This window comes from Eriocheir sinensis, chromosome 60 (assembly GCF_024679095.1).
Source record: "Eriocheir sinensis breed Jianghai 21 chromosome 60, ASM2467909v1, whole genome shotgun sequence".
Taxonomy (NCBI): domain Eukaryota; kingdom Metazoa; phylum Arthropoda; class Malacostraca; order Decapoda; family Varunidae; genus Eriocheir; species Eriocheir sinensis.
This window is the reverse complement of record NC_066568.1, coordinates 5,435,116-5,452,525: the sequence shown is the minus strand read 5'-3', so window position 1 is coordinate 5,452,525 and position 17,410 is coordinate 5,435,116. Positions and strand designations below refer to the sequence as shown.

The following is a 17,410-nucleotide window of genomic DNA, read 5'->3' as shown; positions in this document are numbered from 1 at the left end:
AAAACCGACTTCCACAGACCCGGAACAACAGGTGCAAGTGGAGCGAACACCTCACCACTTTTTAGCCAGGTGTGCAGGTGTAAGGGGGGGTATTGGGGTACAGGTGAGGGCGAGGCAGGGGGACAGGTAATGGTGATTTATGGGAAGAGTCTGCTGTTGTGAATGTGTGAGTGCGTGTGTGTGTGTGTGTGTGTGTGTGTGTGTGTGTGTGTGTGTGTGTGTGTGTGTGTGTGTGTGTGTGTGTGTGTTCAGAGTGGGCTTATTGCAAGTGTGAATTATATGCATGCATGTGTGTGTGTGTGTGTGTGTGTGTGTGTGTGTGTGTGTGTGTGTGTGTGTGTGTGTGTGTGTGAATGCAAATCGCTCTGCAGGTGTATAAATAGGTGCAGAGATCTTTGCAACATCACAGTCTACCTGTCCTACGGTAGCACAGGTAGCAGCTCACTTCTTCCACCTGCACTTCCACCACCACCACTGACAACATGAAGCTCAGACTCCTGTTGGTGCTACTCCTTGTGGGGCTGCTCGGGGCAGTGGCAGAGGACCAACAAGAAGCAGAGGACGCAGGGGATATTGACACCCCGGATGCTGCCGCCGAGACGAGGGGTGAGGTGAAGGCTGACGATGACGATGAGGACTCGAGTGATGAGGACGAGGATGAAGATGAGGAGTCTGATGAAGATGAGAGATCTGATGAAGATGAAGATGAAGACGGGGAAGACGAGACTCCAGGCGCCGGTGAACTGCCAAACATTAGAGAAACCGGAGCGGAACAGAAAGAGGTAAGGACACCCACCCACCCACCCACCCACTTGATTGTGCCATGATGTGTGTTTCGATTCTTAAGTTTACATAATACAAGTAAATGATAATTGAGGTATTGATAATAATAATAATAATAATGATAATAATAATAATAATAATAATAATGTATTTCTTAATTTTAACTTTCAGGGTAACGCTGACCTAGAAAACCCACAAGGTGAGAGAGAGAGAGAGAGAGAGAGAGAGAGAGAGAGAGAGAGAGAGAGAGAGAGAGAGAGAGAGAGAATATTACCTTGCACAAACTATTATTTTAGGTTAGGGCAGAAGGAACTTGATGTTATTCTGTCTTTAAACTATCTCTGCTGTGGTAGACGGTCACTGTTCTTCCCCTAACTTATCAACAGTGGTGTTTCACAAGGCTCTGTTGGACTCGACTTTCTGCTCTAGCTCATCCCTATACTCTCTAATTCCCCTATGCAAAACATAACCAGCATCCTCATTCCTTCATCCTTTTCATTGGTAAACTCTGGATCAGCCTTCCTTCGTCTGTATTTCCTCCTCCCTACGACTTGACCTCTTTCAAGAAGTGAGTATCAAGACACCTCTCCACCCGAAATCGACCTGTCTTTTTGCCACTCATCTATACTTTCTTATATAGGAGCAGTGATTAACGGACTTTTTTTCTCATTTAGTTTTGTCCTTGAGCTGCTTCCTATACCGTAAAAGAAAAAAAAATCCTCACTTGACAACTCGATACCGCCTTACAAACATCTAACCTTTGACTTATGCCATCACCTTTTACCTCACCTCCTCTTAATTACCCAGCCTACCTTTCCTCCCCTGCAGGTGATGCCCCACTCAGCGACAGAACCGTCAGTCACTTAAGCTTCGGAAAATGCATCCCGACTAGCAATTGCCAGAGTGCCAATGGTCACTGCCGGTCCGAGGGGTGCAGCAAGTGGGAGGACGAGATTCCCAACGGATGCAGCGGAAACTACTGCTGGTGCTGTGCCCCCAAGAAGGAACCAGGTGAGGGGGGGGGGGGGGATGAAGGGGGTGAGGGTGTGCTGCTACCTCGATCTGTTTCGAGGTCTGAGTCAAGTTTGTGGTATATATTTTAACACTTATCCTGCTACTCCTCCTCTTCCTCTTCTCCTCCTTTTATTACTTCTACTACGACTTCTACTGCTTTCCTCCTCCTCCTCCTCCTCACTCCTCACTTCTCACTTCTCACTACTACTACTACTACTACTACTACTACTACTACTACTACTACTGCTGCTACTACTACAATTACTACTATTATTCTTCCCTGCAGAGTGTAAAACAGACTATCGATGCGCTAACGAAGGTGGTATCTGCAAGTCCAAGTGTGCCACCGGGGAGGTCGTCAACGTGTGGGGCATCTGTGACGGCAAGGGCTGCCAATGCTGCACGCCCAGCAAGCCAGGTGAGCACACAAGTGGCACACGGGTAACTCAGGGGCATACCTCTACTCAGGTGAATACACTAGCTAGCCCATGCATCAAAACAAATAACACTTTCTCTACCTTGATTAGAATGAATAAATGAATATAGAAATAGAGAAGTAAAAGCCCGATGATGGTGATAGTACAGGTAGTCTTCCAGTTTACTTAGGTACACTCAGATGCTGCTAATTAACACACGTGACAAGCGAACACAAATGATCGGGTGAGGAGAGTATCGAACTCCCGGACCGAACTAGGCTTTTTTCTTTTTTATCCTCATTACGGAAGCAGTTCATAGCGGGCTTTTTTTGTCCATCACATTAATCGCTAAAAAAGAAAGCACTGGGACCTCCCTTTGCACACAACGTGGTAGATTTTTTTTACGGTAAAGGAAGCAGCTCAAGGGCACATAAAAGCCTGAAGGTAGACTCAAGCTTACTCAGAATCATGCTAATTAAAACAGAGGTGACTCAGGTGCTGTAAAGGGAGTAGCTCAAGGGTACAAGAAAGCCCATAGCTCCAGGCTCACTCAGAATCATGCTAATTGAAACACACGTGTATTAGATACAGTAAAGGAAGCAGCTCAAGGTAAAAAAGAATCACACATGTAACCCCAGGCTCACTCAAAATCATACTAATTGAAACACAAGTGAATTAGGTACAGTAAAGGAAGCAGCTCAAGGGGAAAAGAATCACACAGGTAATCTTAAGGTCACTCAGGATCATGCTAATGAATACACAGGTGACAGGTAAACACTCACACTCAGACTCCCTCTCTTTTCTCCCTTGGCAGAATGCGTCACCGACTTCTACTGCCTGAACAAGGGAGGCAAGTGCAAGGACAAGTGTGCCTCTGGCGAACAAGACATCAAGCAACACTGCTCCGGGAGTGGCTGCTTCTGCTGTGCCCCGATTGTTGAGAGTAAGTCTCCTGCTCCTGCTGCTACTACTACTATGCTACTTGTTTTGTTTTGAAAGCTTTCTACCACATGTTCATGTAGGGTCACTTTTTGAGGGGTGTGGCTCGGGGTGTTTAAGACGTCAAGGTGCGGTACTGGGGTTTGAATCTCCTCGCCTTAATTAATGGCATGATGATCTAACCCACTTGACCACCGCCCCCTAGCCATGCCTAACATAGCCTGACCTAACCTAGCCATAACTAACATCACCTCACCTAAACTAGCCATAACTAACGTAACCTTACCCAAACCTAGCCACACCTAACGTCACCTCACCTTTCATTAACTCTGTGTACCTGCAGAGTGCAAGACCAATGAAAATTGCAAGTGGAAAGGAGGCGAGTGCAAGGAGAGGTGCAGCTTCTACGAGGAGGAAATTCAGAACGTGTGTGACGGCAAGAACTGTTGGTGCTGCATCCCCAAGAAGGAAGAGAGTAAGGCCCTTACCTTCCTCCTCTTCCTCTTCCTCCTCCCTTCTTCATCTCCTCCTTAACTTCGTTTTGACTGTATACCTCTCTTTCCAGCTCCTCCTCCTCCTCTTCCTGTGTCCTGTCTTTTTTTCTTTTTTTCTCCATTTATTCAGCTCATTTGTTTTCTTCCTCCTTATATTTTTTTTCGTAATAGCTCTCCTAATCCTTCTTATAATGTTCCTCCTCCTCCTCTTCTTCCTTCTCTCTCTAAGTCTCTTTCAATATTTCTTTTGATTCCTTTTCTCTATGTCATTTCTTTTCTTCTCCTAAGTCCTTTCTTTATAGCATCTCCTCTTCTTCCTCTCTCTCCTCCTCTTGCTCCTCATCCTTCTCTAGTTTCCCTTCGTTCTAAGCCTCATCTCTAATATCCTTTTGGCTCCTTTTCCTCCTCCGAAGTTCTCTATGATAACTCTCCTCCTCCTCCTCCTCCTCCTCCTCCTCCTCCTCCTCCTCCTCCTCCTCCTCCTAATCTACTTACTTTATTATTATTTTTTTTCTATTTTTATTATTACTTTTTTTCTATTTATGACCATTCTTTGGAACTAAGTGTGCTGAATAATTATGATGATATAATTGTGTGACTGTGAAGCAGAGAGAGAAATAACAAATTATCTATTCTTTTACCTCCTCCTCCTCCTCCCACTTTTCCTCCTCTTCCTCTTCCTCCACCTCCTCCTCCTCCTCCTCCCACTTTTTCTCCTCTTCCTCTTCCTCCACCTCCTCCTCATTCGCCTCCTCCTTCTCCCCCCCCTCAAGAGTGCGTGGCCGACTACAAGTGCAAGAACGCCGGAGGGTCTTGTAAGGCGAAGTGTGACCCCAACGACAAGGAGATTATTGGCGGCTGCTACGGGAAGGACTGCTGGTGCTGCGTGCCCAATAGTAAGTTCCGCTGACCGTGTGCCTGATTCTTGGATGATATTTTGTCCCTTTTTTCGGGTCATTCTTTCTTTTCTTTCCCTTTTTTTTCATTTTATCGTATTTCATACTCTTTTTGGCTAATTTTGTCTCATTTCTTACCATTTTGCGATATATTTTGTTTCATTTCTTCCTCTTTTTGTCTATTTTTACTCATTTTGTTCCCGTTGTTGGCTTTTTTGTCTTTTCCTTTTTGGTATTTTTTGTTGTATTTCATCCCCTTGTTATCTATATTTTGTCTTTATTTATTTATCTTTTTTGGGAAAATTGTCTCATTTTTCTTCGTGGCTGATTTTTGTCTAATTTCTTACCCTTCTGCGTTATTTTTTGTTTAATTTCTTCCTCTTGTCTAATTTTACTAATTTCTTCCCCTAGTTCGCTTTTTGTCTGATTTCTTCTCTTGTTGATTGTTGTCGTCTCTGCCTAAGGTGCTTAGGTGCCTAAAGTGCCCTTTTGGTGATTCTGTGGTGACTGTGGCGATTCCATGGTGACTGTGCTGACTCTACCCTCTTCCCCCTGCAGAGTGTGTGGACGAGTGGTGCAGTAAGTCCGGCGGCGTGTGCAAGGAGCGGTGTGGCAGCACCGAGGAGGAGATTAACGGGGCTTGTAAGGGACCCAACTGCTGGTGTTGTACCCCCAAGGTGGAGAGTGAGTAGTGTGTCTTTATATTTTTACAGGAGGCATCTCAAGGGTAAATGAAGCCTTGGTATAGAGCAACAAGCTTTCATCTGCCTCATCTGCCTTATCATTCTTCCATTTTATTGTATACAGTGAATAATATTCAAGTTAAACGTGAAATGAGTCCTTGATGATGTTTTAGAAAGAGAACACTAATATTTTCCTCCTCGTCCTTGTCCTCTCCCTCCTCCTGCAGAGTGCCGCAGGCTGAAGAAGTGCAAGAGTAAGGGAGGCAAGTGCAGGGAAAAGTGCCAGATTCATGAGAGGCCTATCAGGAACGGTTGTGAGGGCAAGGACTGCTGGTGTTGTGCCCCCAAGCGTAAGTCCTGCTGCTGCTGTGGGTTCTCTTCTCTCTATAGCACTCGTAAAGCTCTTTGTTTCTCCTCTCAATCTTCTCATTCTTTCATTAATTTCTTCTACTCCTTTCTTACTCCTTTTCTTCCTCTTCTTATTATTACTGCGGTTCCTCTTCTTTTTAATACTCCTAGTCCTCTTTATTTCTCCTCTCAATCTTCTCATTCTTTCTTTCATTAATTTCTTCTACTTCTTTCTTACTCCTTTTCCTCCTCTTCTTATTATTACTGCGGTTCCTCTTCTTCTTTATAGTACTCTTAGTCCTTTTTATTTCTCGTCTGTCTTTTTTTTTCATTCCTTCCTTCTGTTCCTCCTATCTTGCTTCTCTTCTTGTCATTATTGTTGCTGGTTCTCTTCCTCTTCATAGTACTCTTCCTCCTCTTTATTTCTCCTCTCAGTTCTTATCCTCGCTTATTATCTTACTGTTGCTCTTATTTACCCTTCATCTCTTTCTCCTCTTACATCTCCTCCTACTAATTATTCTGTTACTAATTCTTTTACAGCTTTCCCTTGTTTTGGCTTTCCTCTTACTGCCTGTCATTTCCTTTTACTGCCTCATTGCGTACTCTTGTCCAGGTCCTCTTGATCTTACGTGTTCGGCGTCCATGTGATCTGTAAGGAAGCATAAGACTATAACGATGTGTGTTTTGGAATCATTATTATTGTCATTATTGGTGTTGCTGGGAGGGCTTATTGAGTATTTCACCTCATCCCCGTCTTCCTCCTCTTCCTCCTCCTCCTCCTCCTCCGCCCGCAGAGTGCAAGAGCAACAACCGCTGCGACAAGTACAAGGGTGTGTGTGGCAAGACGTGCGACCTCGCGAAGGATCAGATCATCAAGAACGGTTGCTTCGGATCCGGCTGCGAATGCTGTGCCCCGAAAGGTGTGTGTGTGTATAATAATAATAATAATAATAATAATAATAATAATAATAATAAACGGTTTATTGCATGAAGTACAAGGCAGCCCTAGAGCTGAAAATATACATCAAAGGAAGATGAAATGAAATGAAAGACACAAATGAACAAAATAATATGATTGAAAATAAAAAGGAAAATATAAATAATAATAATAATAATAATAATAATAACAGCAATAAGTGCTAATGAAAAATATTTACTCATTGCAGTGTGTGTGTGTGTGTGTGTGTGTGTGTGTGTGTGTGTGTGTGTGTGTGTGTGTGTTCCTGTATTACGCCAACACCTTTAATTACCCTGGTCACATTAATTTCCTTGTGTTATTCAGTAGGGTTTAAAAAAAAATTATGAAGCACTTGCACATCACCACACACACTCCACACACACACACACACACACCTTCACCACACATTCTCTCCCCACCTGCCCGGTCATCACACTCTCCACTCACACACCTTCACACATTCTCCCCTCACACACCTTCACATACTCCCCACACACCCTGTTACACACACACACACACACACACACACACACACACACACACACACACACACACACACACACACACACACACACACCTCTCCACACGCTCAACATTACCACACACTCCCTCCACACACCCTTTTACACATACCTCTTCCCTCATACACAATCGCCACACATCTCCACTTAACCTCTCCCCACACACCCTTTCACCACACACCTTCCCTCGGCAGGTTGCCAAATCAAGGGCGGTTGTGCGCGTTACGGAGGTGTGTGTCGCTCTGACGGTTGTCGCTATGGAGAGAAGGCTGACCCGTATGGCGGCTGTTTAGGCAAGGGTTGTACCTGCTGCATCCCTGAGAGTGAGTATGGCGTTCTGTGTGTGTGTGTGTGTGTGTGTGTGTGTGTGTGTGTGTGTGTTAGTATATCTGTGTATATATTTTTGTCTGTTTTTATGAAGTATAGCTGTGTCTGTGTGTGTTTTTGTTGGCTAAGTATGGCTGCATTTGTGTCTGTGTCTGTGTTTGTGTCTGTGTGTGTTGTTATTAGTATTGCTGTGTATGTGATTCTGTTTTTTTTTATGAAGTATTGCTGTGCTTGTCTGTTTTTTTATTTAGTATGTTTGTGTATGTATGATTTTGTGTTTTATGAAGTATTACTGTGTCTGTGTTTGTTTCTGTGTCATGTTATTAATGTTGCTGTGTCTGTGTCTTTTTTATCAGGTGTGTCTGAGTGTGTCTGTGCTTTGTGTTAATATTATGTTTGTATGTGTGTTTATATGTACCTCATCCTACCTCTGACTTACCTTTGTGAACCAGTTACCTGTTAAAATAATCTGCAAATGGCGCTAATTAACTTCCCTCCCTAAGCTTGCCTGTTAATTACTGTCACTCACCTTTTTCACTCACTTCACCTCACCTAATCTCTCTTAATGAGTCTCACCTGTTGGAATAACCTGAAGATAGTGCTGATTGATTTTCCTTCCTACGCTAACCTGCTAATTGCATTTATTTACCTGTTTCACTCACCCTGACCTTTCCAATTGCAGAGGAGTATGGGCATTATGTAAAGGACCGCGTTTTGGATACTGAGGAAGGTGACGACTACTAAGCCAGTCAATGCAAACACCTGCCACTCCTTACCTATCAACGGTAACATCTGTCATCTGCTACCTTTACACCACCTGCCAATTAGTTCCCGTCTCTAACACCTGGAACTGGTATACCACCTGCAGTGTTGAATTTCCCACCTGTAATTTGCAAACACCTGAGATTTACCTGGCCAAGTGATTTTTCCTTTTTCTCAATTTTGTAGCTTTGTTTATATTCCACTTTGGGTAGTTTTTGATGTTGGTTGCGATCCTTTTTAAAGTAGTTAGATCATTCGTTAAAGTAGTGGCAATACTCTTCTGTTTTAGTGCAGCATTTGTTTACATTTTGGTTGCTTGAAGTGGTTAGCTATCGTATTCATCTTTAAATAATTGATACGACTTTTATTGGTGATTTTTTGGAGTTAATTCAGCAACATTTATTATCGTTTCAAAGTAGTAGTAGTGATGTAGGAAGGTGAGGGTTGTTGTTGCTGTTGCTGTTGTTGTAGTAAAGGCTGGCAGGTTAATAAAATAGTTCAATTAGTTTTCATTTACTAGTTCATTTATTTTGTCTATTATTTTGTTTCTTTGATATAATTGGATTATTTAACTTTTTACGTCATAATCTACTTCTCTTTTTGCTTGCCGTATTTGACTTCATCACATTTCTTTATTTCATTTTTATCCATTATCCTTTTATCTTAAGTTATTCTTTATCTATCTTCCTCCAGTCTGTGTCTATTTATTTATTTACCTATCTCCATCAATATACCTGTATTTACCTACCTACCTATCTATCTATATTTATATCTTATCTATCTACTTATTATGTCTTCAAATATTGATCCATTATGCAGACCCGCTTTTTATTATTTTTTATTATTTTTAATATTTTTATTTATATTATAATTTTTCGGCTTTCCATGATTGCTTTGGTTAATAAATTCTGTCCTTGGCCAATATATATATGATTTTTTATACTCCATCCCTGTGTGTATTTGTGTGTGTGTGTGTGTGTGTGTGTGTGTGTGTGTGTTTAGAGCATCATATTAATATTAACATAAATGAACAAAATAACATGAACCTGTCGACACACACACACACACACACACACACACACACACACACACACACACACACACACATACATTCCTCCGTCGGTATGTCACACCTTCAGAGAGAGAGAGAGAGAGAGAGAGAGAATAATTTATTGGTAATTGATCCCTAACATTATAATTCATGACAACCCTTTTACAATCTCTCTCTCTCTCTCTCTCTCTCTCTCTCTCTCTCTCTCTCTCTCTCTCTCCATCTTTCACTTTATCACCCTCAAGCCCCTTTTCTTTTGTCTTCCCATTCCTCACCCTATTCCTCTCCTTACTATTTCTCCTTTCTCTCCTTTTCCCCCCTTTTCCCCCTCTCTCTTCACCCTTTCTTTCCGTTAATTTTATTCATCCCTTTATCCCTCCCTTCTTTCTACCTTTCCTATCCTCCCCTTTCTTCCCTCTCCATTCTCCTCTCCCCCTTTTCTACCCGACCCTCACTCCCTCCCTCCTCCCCCTTCTCTTCTCCCTCCCTCTCCTCCCCTCCTTTCCCCATCCTCCTCCCCTTCTCTCCTCCCACTTCCGTTTCCCTTCACTCTCTATCGCTTAATCTTCTCATGGCTTCGGTAATTCGAGGAGAGAGAGAGAGAGAGAGAGAGAGAGAGAGAGAGAGAGAGAGAGAGAGAGAGAGAGAGAGAGAGAGAGAACACGCAAAAAATAACACAGACACACAAGGGAAAAACAAATCCATATGGCAATAAGCTAAAGAAAACGAAACCAATCAAAGAAAACAGGACAAAGGTTTCGATGAAAACGGAATCATTTAAAGGCAAACTACGCTAGTCTTGGCCGAGGCGTGAGGGTGAGCGAGTGGCAGGGAGGGGAGGATAGGGGTGGACAGGGGTGAATGAGGGCGGTTCAGCAGGGTATCAGATGACCCAGGCAGGGAGCAGGGTGGGTATTGACGCCCGGCTGAAGTATCTCGTTCCCAGTCCTGCCTCGTTGGTGTGTGAGTGTGGTGGTGGTGGTGGTGGTGGTGGTTGTGCTGAGCTCGGTGGTGGTGAGTGGAGGTGAACATGTGGTGTGTGGGGTGTTTGTGTGTGTGTGGTGGTGGGGGGGGGGGGTTGTGTTTGTGTGAGTATGTGCTTGTGTGTGTGATTTTTTTGTGCAAGTACTGTAATAATAATAATAATAATAATAATAATAATAATAATAATAATAATAGTAGTAATAGTAGTAGTAGTAGTAGTAGCATTAGAAATAGTAGTAGTTGCAGTAGTAGTAGTATTAGTATTAGTAGGTATAGTAGTAGTAGTAAAGTAGCAGTAGTTGTAGTAGTATATAAATATTTTCTGCTTTACGAAAATAATTCATTAATTCAACATATTATTATTATTATTATTATTATTATTATTATTATTATTATTATTATTATTATTATTATTAAGTTTTCAATATCACTTGACGTAGTTTAACCTGCTTTTCTAGTCTGACCACAGAAGGAAGAAGAAAAAGAATGAAGAGAGGAAGTAGAAAGAAGAAAAATGAGAAGGAAAGGAAAAGAGAAAAAAAGAAAAGAACAGTGAGCATGAGAAGAGGAAGGAAGAGGAGGAGAGTGTTAGGATGAAGAGGCCATTAAGAGAGAGAGAGAGAGAGAGAGAGAGAGAGAGAGAGAGAGAGAGAGAGAGAGAGAGAGAGAGAGAGAGAGAGAGAGAGATTATGCCAAATGTGAAGTGTTTTTTTTCTTTATCCTTTGAGTTAAGTGGACCTTTTAGTCAATTATTCTCTCTATTTCTTTTATTCATTCTAATTTCTTTTTCTCGTTTTTCTCTCTTCCTTTCTTACTTTTTCTACTCGCATATATCTATTAATTTTTCTAGTGTGATTTTTTTTTCTCAAATAGTAATCATTTGTTGTGATCGGCAGTATTATTATTATTATTATTATTATTATTATTATTATTATTATTATTATTATTATTATTATTATTATTATTATTATTATTATTATTATTATTATTATTATTATTATTATTATTATTATTATTATTATTATTATTATTATTATTATTAGTGGTAATAGTAGTAATAGTAGATGTAGTAGTAGAAATAGTAGCAGTAGTAGTAGAAATTTTGAAAAAAATAACGGGTAGCAAAATTATATAAATAGTTGATTGAATATAAAAATGAAACAATATCATAATAAGTTTGAAGATGATTTTGGCGGTGGTGGTGATGAAATGCTATAGGTGTTGTTGTTGGTGGTGACGGTGGTGATGTTATTGATGGTTGTGATGTCGTTGTTGTTGTTGTTGGTGGTTGTTGTTGTTGTGGTGGTGGTGGTGGTGAATGTTTGAATTTTTCTGCTGGTCATGATGTTTAAAGCGATTATTTGAAAGACTGAACGATCGATTGATTGATTGACTGAAAGGTGTTATGTAAATATGGCGATAAAATATTGCTTTCATTTCTTTTATCGACAGGAAGGAAGAACGAGAAGACCTGCAACAACGACCTAAAAAACGACATTAGCAACAACAAAAACAAAAACATAACTGTACTACTGCTGTACTACTACTACTACTACTACTACTACTACTACTACTACTACTACTACTGTTACTACTTCTACAGCCACACCAGCGACAATCTAATCAACGTAACCAACAAAACCCAAACAAAAAAGACAATCAAGCAAACAGGAAAAAAAAATTAAGAAAAAACAAGAAAAATGACAGTAAGAGTGATACCAACCACATGGGAACTTACCTGCGACTCACCTTGAGGACTCACCTTGATTGCTTACCTGGAGAGTCTTCTGAATTACCTCTTGGGAGGGTGATGGCGTCGCATTACCTGTCTCACCACCTGACCCTCCTCCTAATAGTAGTGGTGGTGGGTGATGTTACCTTTGCTGGATCAAGTAAGCTGATTGTTTGGTTTACCTGTGTTGATTAATCAGTGTTGTTGCTGATTATTATTATTATTATTATTATTATTATTATTATTATTATTATTATTATTGTCTGTGTAACCTTTTCTTTTGTTTCCAGAATCATTTGGAGGAGGAGGAGGAGGAGGAGGAGGAGGAGGAGGAGGGAGAGGGCTACGGAAAAATCAGGATTATGTGATTATTGTAAGTGATACACTCTCTCTCTCTCTCTCTCTCTCTCTCTCTCCTTTAATGTGATTTTTTTATATATATATTTATTTTATTATTTGTGATCTATATTCGTTCATAACTTTATTTACTTGTTATAGATTTTCTTACCTGCAAAGAGATATTTCGTTGCAAACAAACGTTTCTACTGTTCTTTGCTGTTTATTGCCTTGCTTAATTACTTTGTTTATCTATTTGTTTATTTGTTTACACATCTTTCTGTTTCAGGGTCGTCAGGTGAGGGAGATCTCTTCGCAAACACATATCACCAACACCTCCTCCTCCTCTTCTTCGTTTTCTTCCCTCAACTCCATAGGGAAGACTTCGGAGGGGGGTGAGGGGCAGGGTGAGGTGATAGAAGACGGGGTAACATCTCAAATCACCCCTTATCACACCTCTGCCCCACCCAGCTCTCCGCCACCCCTCACTTCTCCCACCCTACTTACCTTTCCTTCACACCTATCTACACCGCCATCATCACCTGTCCCCACCTGGTCTACTTCACTTTCTTCATCTTCTTCACCTTCCTCTCCATCTTTTTCTTCTTCACCTTTCTTATTCTCTTTTTCTGCTTCTTCAGTCTCACCCACAACGTTTAAGGGGACTTTTTCTTCTTTGTCCTTTGAGTCATCATCATCATCTTCTTCTTCTTCTTTTTCTTCTTCTTCTTCTTCTTCTTCTTCTTCTTCTTCTTCTTCTTCTTCTTCTCTCTCTTCCACTTTTTTGACCGACACCCCTTCTACTACTACCATAGACCCTACCACTGCTACGACAACTACTACTACCACTACCACCACACATTCTAGACTCAATCTTCTACTGGAGGAGGAGGAGGAAGAGGAAGAGGTGGAAGAGGAAGAAGAAGCACTCATATCAAGAATAACAAGAGGTGATGATAGTGGTGATGACGAAGAACGGGAAACAGTGAAGGTGACCAGCAAGCCCTCCTCGGAACTCCAGAATCTCACCCCATCATTTAGGGCACGTGATAAAGGTGATAAGGGGGCTGCTGGGGTGTGGCTGCTTGTCCTGGTGAGGCTACGGGGGGAGTGTGACGCCGTGGACATGTCAAACACGGAGGAAGTCTTCAAGGATTTCGTGATGTCCTTCTCCTCGCTCCTTTTGTACCCGCAGGAGACGATACGCGTCGAGGACATGAAATGTGGGGGCCAGAACCTATCCGTCAATCTCACCATCAACACCGCCCATCAACCAAACTGCGAGGCGGACTTGGCAACACTGACCACACATAGAAACCTCAGAATCAACCTCCACGGTGCCTCCTTCTATATCGAGACCTACAAGACCGAGAGATCTCATGTCTTCGAGACCAAGCCAGGGCGGAAACACGATGGGGTCAAATTCCTATACATGGCTCTAGGCGGCGTTGGCGTGTCTCTGGCCTGCGTGGCTTTAGCAGCGGTGGCGTTTGCGGGGTACCAACACTGCGCCGTCAGGAGAGCCAAGCTGGTCTTCGCGGATGATGGGACCGTTTACATCCCTGGGTCGTCCTGCCGAAGTAAACACAAGGAAACAGATCACCGGGTTAGGTTTGCCGACGCTCACTCCTTCACCGTCAACATGTACAGAAGTTACAGTGACCTAAGTTCGCCTGAAATATTCCAAGCTCCCAGGGACGTTACTGATGGCAAGAGGACATGTGCACGAAAAGCTAGGGAGACGATGTGGGAGGAGTCTGTATCTCGCAGCGCCCAAGAATACACGTCCGTTAGTGGCCTCAGCTCCTTCCGGCCAGATGATATAGTCCTACATCCACTCCTGGTCAATGGGTGGCCTAACTCAGGTGTGGAGGCAGGGGGGAAAGGTGCAACAGGTGGGAAGACAAATGAGAAGAAAGGCAGTGCCAAGACAGACGGAAAGACACGTAAAGGTGTCAAGCCAGTCACTGATAACAACCTGGATTCAGGCACACAGGTGAACACAGCTGATAAATCAGGTACAGGTGAGCTAGGTGCGAACACAGACTCAGGTATAGGTGTGACATCAGGACAGGACGCCAAAAAAGCCCCGAAGAAGCCCAAGACAGGTAAAGGGAAGCCGACCTCACCTGGCCCTCCCTCTCACCTGTCCCCACCATCCCCTGAGATAGCCAGAGGTGTGCTGGAGAGGATGGGTCACCTGGATCACCTGTTTGCCCACGCCCTGTCCTCCAGCTCACCTGAAGTCAACGCACATGCCACCGTCAGCGTCTCAGAGCTATACACGCTAACCCCTACCGTCGCCTCCACCACCACCTCCACCACCTCACTCTTCACCCATGCCCCTAGCCCACGCCCCCCGCCCAAGACCCAGGGGCATCCAGGGGGGGTTGGGGAGAATGCCGCAGCACCCCCACCCGGCCCCCCTCCTACCTCGAACTCCACGGATAGTCTGTGTCTGACGAGGATCACTTTTATGGGTATGGAAAATCCGTCTTTTAGGATGGAAACTGATATGTAGAGAGAGAGAGAGAGAGAGAGAGAGAGAGAGAGAGAGAGAGAGAGAGAGAGAGAGAGAGAGAGAACTACATTTCTACATCATCCCTACATTCCATACCTACACATTTATATTTTCACCAATAGTTTGACCTTTCTTACAATATTCAGGTGCTTGATTACCTTTCCAATGAATACCTGTGTGTGTTTGTGTGTAAATGTGTTTGTGTGTGTGTGTCTGTACGTATATATCTGTTGTTTTCCATCCTTTAAACTAACATAATTGTATATACTGTTTTATGTGTACTTCTGTGTGTGTATATTTGTGTACGTGTCTCATGTGTGCACGTTTCCGTCCCGTACAGAGATGTGTGTGTGGCCGGAGAGTCCAAAGACGCCAAAGGGAAAAAGGGAGGAGAAAAAGGAGGTTAGGCCAAGAAAAGGGAAGTAACAGCATCCCTTTCTCACCCTTTTTCATCCTTTCCCACCCAAGATACCAAAGGAAAAGGGAGGAGAAAATGGTGAGGCCTAGGAAAGGGAGGTAACAACATCCCTTTTTCATCCTTTTTCATCCTTTTTCACCCAAGATACCAAAGGAAAAGGGAGGATAAAAAGGAGGTGATGCCAAGAAAAGGGAAGTAACAGCATCCCTTTCTCACCCTTTTTCATCCTCTTCCACCCAAGATACCAAAGGTAAAGGGAGGAGAAAAAGGAGGTGAGGCCAAGGAAAGGGAGGTAACGGTGCCCTTTTCTCAGCCATTTGTGGATAGTCCTTATACGCTGTTCACCTAACCTTTGCGAATAAACTCCTCCCCCTCCCCTCTCTCATTGGTAATTTCTCATGCAAGCCACGCCCTCTCTCGGAGTCAGGCTGCTTGTGATTGGTGGATGCTGGGGAAGGTTAAGTCCCATAGATTGGTTCGTCACCCTTTTGGTTGTGTTCTTTCTTAGACATCCTTTAGAACCTCTGATCGTAGTTAACTTTTGGACCCCTTAGATATATATATATATATATATATATATATATATATATATATATATATATATATATATATAGAGAGAGAGAGAGAGAGAGAGAGAGAGAGAGAGAGAGAGAGAGAGAGAGAGAGAGAGAGAGAGAGAGAGACTGTCCATTTTTACCTTTACTCCCATTTACTCTCATTTTAGATGCCGTGGTAGTGGTAGTTGTGGTGGTAGTGATGGTGGTTGTGGTGGTGGTGGCTGATTTATGATATTGGCCGTTTGTTATCACACTGTTGTTTCTTCGCTTTATTTCAATTATTTCGTATTTTTATTTTCACCATTTTACAGGTAATTTTTTACTTTCCTTTTTTTTTTTTTTTTGCTATATTCAATGTAGTTTGTTCTGTTTTATTGTTTCCCATTTTTGTGTATGATTATTTTGATTTAACTTTTTTCTTTTTATCCAGGACAACTTCTTCTCATGTTCCTTTTATTTGTGTTATGTGTTGTTCTTTTGTTTGTTAAAATTGAGCTTGTTTTTTTGTTTTGTTTTGATTTTTTACTGTTTTATTTACCAATTATTATTATAAGTATTACAGTTTATGATTTGGAATTTACAGTACATAGTGTCAAAGTACATATCACTGTTCTCATCACCCACACACACGTACAAAAAACGTAATTTTATAGAAGTAAAACAACAGATTCACCAAAAAGTCTTTTATTTTTAATGCAGCGATGGAAGAAAGGCTTACGTAAGATCAGCAAATGAACAAATAAATAAACTCATAAACCAATGGGTAAACAACAGATGAATAAATAAATATGTAAATAAATAACGTAGCCTCTCAAAACAAAAGGGTGAATGTAAACAGTAAATAAATAAATGAATAAATAAATTAAACGACTCCAGATATGTTTTGTATAGAACTAAATGCCAGGAAAAAAGGATCACCTAGCATTCAATCACTTAGAAAAGGAGTTTAATGCCACTCATCCCCTAAAATATAGTCGGTGCCACGGAAATAAATATCAAGGACCATGAAACTATTTAGAAATAGGAAGCTTAGTGTCACCTATCACCTACAGGGGAAGTCAACTCTACTGTGCAACTGCAAAGAGGTAACTGTTAATAAATTAGTAAGCATAGCCTTAGGTATTAAAGGTGTTCACTGTTCAGGTTAGAGGCCTCACGTGTTTATAGGTGACTGCCTACATGCATTAGATCAAGAGTTAATTAACAGGTAAAATGGATTAGGAATCAGGTGTTTCAAAGTACCAGGTGTTAACAGGTTGTTGGTCGCAGGCAAGAGTCCTCAGGTATTTGTACAGGGGATGTTAGACATATGCCAGGTGTTTAAAGGTACAGATAAATACAGGTGCATGTGTTCAAAGTTACCAGGTAGTCACAGGTGGACGCAAGAAGCATTCATTGTATATAGTGATAGCTATAGTTTCTTCCAGGTGTAATTACAGTTGGCGGGTGACATTTATCAGATGTTTTCAGGTGGCAGCTCCAATTTACAGGTGAGGGCAGGTTATAGATGGTTGATCACAGGTAATAAGGCTGGTTTAATAGTCCAACAGGTCGAAGTTCTTGTCCTGGTTAAGCTCAGCTGCTTTGTCTGTTGGGGAGAGGAAGAGGGTGAGAGGAGGGAAAGGTAGGGGATGAGGTGAATGGAAGAGCATGGAGAGAGAAAGTGAGGG

General features: G+C 42.1%; 3 protein-coding genes across 18 annotated transcripts in view; 2 read left to right on the top strand and 1 right to left on the bottom strand.

Moving 5' to 3' along the window:
• Window positions 1–405: 405 nt before the first annotated feature.
• On the top strand, window positions 406–9,067 carry LOC126985811 (keratin-associated protein 5-1-like). The gene is made up of 12 exons (XM_050841214.1): window positions 406–782; window positions 955–982; window positions 1,612–1,794; window positions 2,084–2,215; window positions 3,028–3,156; window positions 3,496–3,627; window positions 4,420–4,542; window positions 5,101–5,226; window positions 5,453–5,575; window positions 6,368–6,493; window positions 7,247–7,375; window positions 8,062–9,067. The coding sequence occupies exons 1-12, from the start codon at window positions 483–485 to the stop codon at window positions 8,121–8,123; spliced, it is 1,593 nt and encodes a 530-aa protein (XP_050697171.1). The 5' UTR covers window positions 406–482; the 3' UTR covers window positions 8,124–9,067.
• A 1,075-nt stretch (window positions 9,068–10,142) lies between these two features.
• Window positions 10,143–17,410, top strand: part of LOC126985809 (serine-rich adhesin for platelets-like) — a 21,405-nt gene continuing 14,137 nt past the window's right edge. The window contains exons 1-5 of one of the 4 annotated variants that reach the window (XR_007739071.1): window positions 10,143–10,216; window positions 11,629–12,068; window positions 12,199–12,281; window positions 12,534–14,724; window positions 15,106–15,475. Coding sequence is in view for 2 of the 4 variants with exons in the window: in XM_050841198.1 (XP_050697155.1) it covers window positions 11,903–12,068; window positions 12,199–12,281; window positions 12,534–14,724; window positions 15,106–15,191 (2,526 nt within the window). In the remaining 2 variants the exon portion in view is untranslated. Of the gene's footprint in view, window positions 10,217–11,628; window positions 12,069–12,198; window positions 12,282–12,533; window positions 14,725–15,105; window positions 15,733–17,410 lie in introns of those variants that run through there. The other 3 variants (XR_007739072.1, XM_050841198.1, XM_050841199.1) reach the window with 3 other exon arrangements.
• Window positions 16,572–17,410, bottom strand: part of LOC126985810 (adhesive plaque matrix protein 2-like) — a 23,990-nt gene continuing 23,151 nt past the window's right edge. For 12 of the 13 annotated variants that reach the window (XM_050841203.1, XM_050841204.1, XM_050841213.1 and 9 more), the window contains exon 12: window positions 16,572–17,328. In XM_050841203.1, coding sequence (XP_050697160.1) covers window positions 17,276–17,328 — 53 coding nt within the window. In that variant the 3' untranslated portion in view covers window positions 16,572–17,275. The remainder of the gene's footprint in view (window positions 17,329–17,410) is intronic. The other variant, XR_007739073.1, reaches the window with a different exon arrangement.

Bases quoted from the DNA above. Each gene is read 5' to 3' on its own strand.
- LOC126985811 (XM_050841214.1), top strand. From the start codon at position 483: ATGAAGCTCAGACTCCTGTTGGTGCTACTCCTTGTGGGGCTGCTCGGG. The intron at 5,227-5,452 runs GTGAGTAGTGTG...CTCCTCCTGCAG, and splicing joins TTGTACCCCCAAGGTGGAGA to AGTGCCGCAGGCTGAAGAAG. The intron at 7,376-8,061 runs GTGAGTATGGCG...TTCCAATTGCAG, and splicing joins TACCTGCTGCATCCCTGAGA to AGGAGTATGGGCATTATGTA.